The following is a 7500-nucleotide window of genomic DNA, read 5'->3' as shown; positions in this document are numbered from 1 at the left end:
TTTAGTTGTTTCTTGAAGGCTGCAAAAGATGTGCTTAGTCTTGCTGCCTCTGGGAGACCGTTCCACCACTTGGGTACCACAACGGAGAACAATCTTGACTGGGAGTACCTAGAGCGACTGGATGGCAGAGCCAGACGGCTTGTGCTTACACATAACATACACACTATTGTTTTGTAAAACTTGCCCGAAACAAAGAATATCTTTTTCTTATGGTATTCATGCATTACTTATGTCACTTGTGAATTATTGTGCACTATTAATTTCTTCATGCCAAATACCTCAATGACCTATGACTGGCAGCTGTGGCCTAATGGTTAAGGATTTCCTCTTTGCATCAGATTGTTGCCGGTGTAAAAGACTATCTTGGGCCGTAACAAATGGCGACTGCAGATGTTAGAAGCAATGGTGATTGGTTGTAAGTAAATGTTACTCTTAATCTGGGGCGTATTCATTCAGACCAGGATTGATAGACTTTCGTTTTGACCAATCGCTGTGTTTATATTATCTGGAGTCGCCAGTTGATACGGGGGACCCAGATAGTCTGTTACACCGGTTTGAAAGCCACCCTTGCCAATACGAAGAATGTGTCTGGTCTCCCTTAATCCATCTCTGTAGTGACTTTAAGCAAGGCCCTAACCTCACATTGTTCCAGGGACTGTGACCAATACCCATTAACTGTAGGTCGTTTTGGATAATAGTGTTAGCTAAATGTATTGGATGTCTGGATTGGAACTCTAACAAAAATAAATTAAAAACAGATTTATTTTCATGTGTCTCTGGTGACTGTAAGTTATCCACTATCTATGATATTTCTACATCATATTTTTTCTTCTCTCCTCTCTTTCTTCACTCTTCACTCTGAATGAAGGTTATGTATGTTAATGTGCTATATAAATAATATCGATATTGATAAATTGACAACAGTTCAAAGATCCATGCACCATTCATCCAAGCTTCTAAGTGCTGGTAAAATGTTCAATACATCAAAAAAAGACGTTTACCGCACACTTTCTTTTTATTTATTTTTTATTTTTATTTATTTAATTTTTTAATATCTATTTTTAGGGGCTTTTATGCCTTTATTTGATAGGACAGTCTGAGATGGTGACAGGAAGCGAGTGGGACAGAGTGACGGGGTGGGATCGGGAAACGACCCCGGCCGGACTCGAACCGGGGTACCCCATGGGCATGCAAGCCCAAATGTGGGGGGCTTAGCGACCGCACACTTTCTTGACTTTATGCTCGTTTATTCAGAGCGAACAAAACGTTTTTCCTCTGTGCGTCATCAGATTCGCTCAGGCATAAAGTCAAGAAAGAGTGCAGTAAACTCCTTTGTTCTGAAGTATTGATATATTGACATTGATAACACTGTCATTTGCCTTGTGTGTTGCACATCTAGGCCGCAGCAGGAAGAGGCCACGGTGTCAACGTGAGGACCTGCACCCATTGGTGGAGACAGAGGAGTGTCCCTGTGACACCTTCCTGTCGCAGCCGTACGGCAACTGGTCGTCGTGCATCCTGCCTGAGGCGTCGTCGTTGGCGCTGGGATCGCGGCACAGCTGGCAGGCGCGGCGGGACTCCAGGGAGTGTGGCCAGGGCCTCCGCTACCGAGCCGTGGCCTGCGTGGACCAAGGAGGTCACCTGGTCAGCCTGGATCTCTGCAGCGAGTCAGGTATGCAACCGGGGTACGCGGATGGGTCACAGACGGGGTTTTTTTTGGGCTGAGACGTCAAGTGAGGTAATGGTGGAAAGCTCGCAAATCCACAGGAACGTCTGACCTGGGAGCAGGACCACAAGTGACTAGATGATTCTGAGAAAAAGTCCGCTGCACGACCAGGATTTCTTTAAATACAAATTTGGGAGCAAAAGAAATCCTGGTCGTGCAGCGGACTTTTTCTCAGAATCATCTGAGACGTCAAGTGACCCATAATGCCTATAAATTACTAGCCTGGTCCTGACCATCCCATAATACTACAATTTCATTTCGTATTCATGGTCTGGAGGTTGTTTGATCTGATGCGATAAAAGTCAGGATAAGTTGTTGAACAAACATGTTGACGCGGTGTAGGACCGTTTAATAGACATGTCTGACACAACATCCTACTGTAGGATAAAATTACAATGTAGGACTGTTTGTCAAAACACCGGCCAAGTCCTACCAGTCAACATCACTCTAAACAGTTACCAGACGTAGTGTGGAGTCAAGTCTCTTGGCGGAAGTATGTAGGATGGTGCGCGAGGCTAATAAATTAGTATTGTAATTAGTGATTGATATGCTGCAATAAATATGCTTCTTAGATAGTCCACTAAAAAACAAACAAACAAAAAATCCATATGATAGTAGCACTGGCTGTCGACTGGATGCCGCTCTGACGTGTGCTATTGCTGAAACGTCACTGACCCGGATACGAAACTTGGGCTTCAGCCCCTCTTTTACAGCCATCTGACAAGTACCACTGGGAAATAACCACTGCCATTGAGACACAGTGGATCACAGCACAGTGCACACAACGAAAAAAAATTGTGCAGGAGCATGGTCCCATGCTCAGAGCACAGATCTTATAGAGAGAGATACGTCATTCTAGTTATTTTCCGATATCCATGTGATGTCGGGTGAACGCCCCTTTAGGAGAGCTTCGGTTAGGAGGAGACCTTCGGAGTCTTGAGGTTGAGAATAAATGGAGTCCCCTTAGCACTGTAGATGACGGTAGCGCACTTCTTGTTTGAACGCCTCAAAAAGAGAAGAAGAAAGAGGGGACAACACCCCCTTAGGAGACCCAACTTGAGCCCACTCTTTTGCATTGGGTGGGCAGGGTTTGAATCATCTTTATTACTCCACCCACTTTGCTTAGAGTGCGAGGGCATGGTACTATGCTTGGACTAAGTCAGTCATTGAGGCTGCTGGTTCCTTCACACACTTAGCAGTGTCAGGAGTTGAACGGGCAACCCTCGGGCCACAAACCCGAGTTCGAAACCACTTGCCCATGCCTGCCCATGTCAGTCCTCTGCAAATGGGTCAAGTGCCGCAAGCTCCACAGTATTTTTTCCAACCACCTGAGTTTTTTCCAAGCTTTGAGGTTTTAACCTGCTTAAGCTGTCACCTCTCGTCACCTCTTCGCTGAGTTGGGAAGTCATTAGTCAAAACACGGAGCTCCCCTCAGGCTCATCACGTCACCCCGACTGAGATGAGGAGAAGAAGTCTGGAGAAGGAGAACTCTCAGTGGCATTGATCCTGGCACCCTAGGACCGCTGTTAAGGTTTTCGAGGCCCTAAGCATAACTGGTCAGGGGGCCCCCCTCATTGATGAATTAAAGGGACACTGTGCAGGAAATGGTCAAAAAGGGTACTGCAACTATGCTGCGAATTGAAAATGGGCTGCCTATTGCCAAATTTGATCTTTTCATGAAAGTTTACGAAGTAATAAACTAATATTTTATAGTATGGTCCAAGTACAGTTTTTGCAGCAAAAAATGGCTATTTCTGGAAATTCAAAATGGCGGACCATGGAGAAGATCCCCCTTTTCATGTAAGAAAAGTTCATAAGGGTTGGAGCAGGCGTCACCCAACAGTTTTTTTCTTCCTTTTAAGGGTGCTGACCAAAATATTGTAAGACTGAAAAATGAAAAAAGGTCGCACCATGCATAGGTTTCTTTTTATTTACACAGACGCGTTTCGGCGCTCTGCACACTGAGGAAGGCAGAGCGCCGAAACGCGTCTGTGTAAATAAAAAGAAACCTATGCATGGTGCGACCTTTTTTCATTTTTCATGTAAGAAAAGTGCAATTTTTTCAGTCAGAATGAATACTTAGAATTGTATGGTGGTGGTAGGTATTCATTGAAAAGGCAACATTAATGAATGGGAAGCATGCATTCTGGAAATAAACACCTAAAAATCTCACACAGTGTCCCTTTAAATAATAATAATAATGCATTTTTTAGTCAATCTCAATTAAAGAGGCCCCAATTTTGGGGTCAAAGTTGTTGAGGCCCTAAGCGCTCTGCTTACTCTGCTTGTGCCTATGGCCGGCCCTGCTGACACTGGTGGTGCTGGAAGTGAAGGTTTGGAGGGTTGGAGCCTAACCTAATGTCGCGATCACACCGCCAGCGTTGGAAGAGCCACAAAGCTGCTGACTCCTGCCTGGAAAGCACTGGTCAGGGGCGTTGAACGAGGCAAACGATTCAACCTGAAGCGTTCAGCCAGGAATCTCGACCAACCGAAGCTCGTGTTTAGAAAAATGTGAACATTCCATTGGCTGCCGCCCTGCTGCCGCCGAGCTCATTACATATTTTTAGATGAAGTTCAACTTCTGCCGCCCTCGGCTTTTGACGCTTTCGACGCCCTCGCCTCTAGAAACGCTCCCGGCGCGTTTGCCTCGTTCGCTGCCTGCTCTCCCATACAAAGTCAATTACTTCCGCATCTTTCCACGCGTTCAACGCCCGCTGTGTGATCGTACGGTAACTATCGAACTATCCTGGGCCCTGCCATGGGATCATGTCAAGGGAGAAACCGTGTTTTTTATATAAATACATATATATATATATATATATCTTAGGGGCTTTTATGCCTTTATTGGTCAGGACAGTGTGAGATGGTGACAGACAGTGAGTGGTAGAGAAAGATGGGGGATCGGGAAATGACCTCAGGCTGGAACCGGCATGACAGTGCAGTGCCCTACCATTTGAGCCACGGCAGGGCCAAGGGGGAAAGCCTGTTTAATCCTCTCCTGTTCCCACCTTTTCTTCCCTCCCTTTAGGCTTCGTGGAAGAGGTGTGCTACATCCCCTGCCCGCTGGACTGCAAGCTGAGCGACTGGTCGCCCTGGTCGCCCTGCAGCGCCACCTGTGGCAGCGGGCTGAAGGTGCGCTCCCGCTGGCTGCGAGAGAAGCCGTTCAACGGCGGCCGCCCGTGCCCCAAGCTGGACCTGAAGAATCAGGTGAGGTGTGCCGGCAATACCAGCAATTACGCAAGTCCAACCGACCAACTGATGGATAGACAGATAGATAGAAAGATAAGGGGAAGCCTTAATGAGGACGGAGTCATTAAATGTGACAAAGGGAGATGTTCAAGTGATATGTTAATTGCCCTTCATATAGAATATGCAGAGGGGGAAAAATGGCTAAGGGGGGTAAAAGAATTGAGGATAATGGTGAAAATTACAGTGACAATGGAATAATACAAGTGATTAACTTAATTGCTGTCATTAATTCTCAATTAATGCTGGAGTTTTGGAGCTACAGCCCTGTCCCTCCGTGTGGTAGTGTGAGACTATTAGCTGTGCAGAGACAGGAGCGCTAAAGCAACCCACGGGGAGAAAATAGAGTTAGTTTTTAGACCTGACAACCTTCTTTAATTCTCTGCCACTATTCACTCAATTGCTTTCTCACTTCATTATGCGCAGGCCCAATGAAAAAGAAAAAAAATGTGCCCTTCGGTTGCCTGACGGTAGAGTCTCTCTATGCAAAACCAGATTGGGAGCGTCGTAAGGTATTGTTTAGTAAATGGAGTGTTCCTTGCTTGGCCGCTTCGAGTCCACCATGCCCCCCCCCGCAAACACCCTCCTCCACCACCAACACCCTCCACCCCATCCTCACCCCTCCATCACCCCAAAGCACTAATGAGGAAAGAGGATAATTATAGTTGCTGCACAATAGGCTTATGGATCCCTAAGTCATTGTGCTGGCACTAATGGTAGGAAATGTAGGCGACAGGAGGAGGAGGAGGAGGAGGAGGAGGAGGGCCGATGTTTCTGTCACCCGCTCACTCGCCTCGTGTTTGCCACCACCCCACAGAGGTGTTTTTATTACTATTGTAATTGGCAGATTCATTTTGTTTGTTTTCAGCAGTCAGGATAAAAATACACATGGACATACGGTACTAAGGGTCTAAGAATGTCAGTATTTTGCGACACACTCTTGGATTAATTTGATTCATTATTATTTTTTATTTTTTTTAAATTAGCTCAGTCCAAAAAATGTGCATCACCCCCAACCCCGTCTCCCACTGGCATCTACGTATGTGGTGAAAGAGCTACTCCATGTTTCTGGTGGTGTCCGCTAGATGACAATATGTGTGATTGACTCAGAGATGTTGAGATTTGTTTGGCATGTCGTCGTCACTGGCGGTGGTGGTGGGAAATTGGCGGTGGTGGTGGAAAATGGTAGGCTTGCCGGTGTGGCTCTGTGTAAGTAGTAGCTCTATGCAAGTGTAGTGTCTAGCTGGCAAGAGTGAATGACTCACTGGTAAGAAGGCGGTGGGCTTGTGTAGGCGAGCATGGCTGCCTGTGGTCATCTTTGGTGGCACTGGTTTCCTCCCCCTGCTGAGTTAATGGCTCTCCCCCACTCAACTCGCTCTCCTCTCCCTCGGAGGAAAAATCAAACACGTTGGATTGGCTCAGCGGCCAGAGGCAAACAGCGCAATTACGGAAGTGAGCCGTGCCAGCTACCACTGCTATAGAACAGCGATTCTCAAACTGTTGTCTGTGGCCCACTGGTGGGGCCTTGAAGGTATTCCAAGTGGGCCTTGAAATCATTTTCTAAAAATCAAAAGGATATTTGTGTTGTTGTTGACTATTCATTAGAGTTTTATTGTTTATTGGGCTAGATGTGGGCCTCGAAAAGGTTGGGAACCCCTGTTTTACAAAAAGCATGTTGACACGGAAGCCAACAAGGTGCAACAAATGGGTCAGTTGTCCCGGCCCCAGGGAGAGCGGGGGCCCAAAACTGGGTCCCTATTACATTGTAGTAAACGTATGTATTGGGAGAAGTGGCCTGTTCAGATGACTTTGTCCTGGGCCCAGTCAGTCACAGCTATCAGCAGTCCTGCGTGTTGATAACAGATTTTCTGCAACAGTCACTCTGCACCAAGCCAAGCCACCAAGAGGCTGCGACAGAAATTGAGGCGAAATCACGTTAGTTAGTTTGAGGCTAAGAGAAAGAAACAATGAATGAACACAGGCATTGCAAATTGCAACCCCCACTGTTGTAAATACTAGACTGTGGTTTGTGACTACGGCTACAGTTTTTTGAAAGCAAATCCCTACGGAACAATTATGGAAATTAGCTTTGATGGGGCAAATCAAACTTAGCCAATCAGCAAATTGTTTTCATTCACGTTTGTTATTTAATTATATAAAGACTGACTTGATGGTTAAGCATAGAGCTCACAGGATGCACACAGAAATAGACTAATATGCATGCCAACCAAGCAGTCATCTCTAGGGATGCACCGATACCGATACTGGTATCGGCTCCCGATACTGCTCATTATACTCGTACTCGTACTCGTCAAGCACTTGCCGATACCAGCTATGAGTACTACTATTACTCAAAACAATGCAAAATCTTGTCATGTTCTGTGGACTTGAAATCAGCATGGAAAAAAGTGCCACCTCATACATTTACTAACATTTAAATCTACATGGAAATGGACAATAAAAAATATCACAGGTGGAAAAAAACAAGGCCATGCATTTATTTTCATTGTATTTTGGTGGTAAAAGGT

The 7500-nt window shown here is 45.9% G+C and overlaps 1 protein-coding gene across 1 annotated transcript in view; it reads left to right on the top strand.

The window, feature by feature from the left end:
- Window positions 1-7500, top strand: part of thsd7ba (thrombospondin, type I, domain containing 7Ba) — a 206551-nt gene that overhangs the window by 144716 nt on the left and 54335 nt on the right. Inside the window, exons 15-16 of the mRNA XM_063213542.1 lie at window positions 1400-1672; window positions 4755-4933. Coding sequence (XP_063069612.1) covers window positions 1400-1672; window positions 4755-4933 — 452 coding nt within the window. The remainder of the gene's footprint in view (window positions 1-1399; window positions 1673-4754; window positions 4934-7500) is intronic.

This window comes from Engraulis encrasicolus, chromosome 13 (assembly GCF_034702125.1).
Source record: "Engraulis encrasicolus isolate BLACKSEA-1 chromosome 13, IST_EnEncr_1.0, whole genome shotgun sequence".
NCBI classification, from domain to species: domain Eukaryota; kingdom Metazoa; phylum Chordata; class Actinopteri; order Clupeiformes; family Engraulidae; genus Engraulis; species Engraulis encrasicolus.
This window is presented reverse-complemented; position numbering and strand designations above follow the sequence as displayed.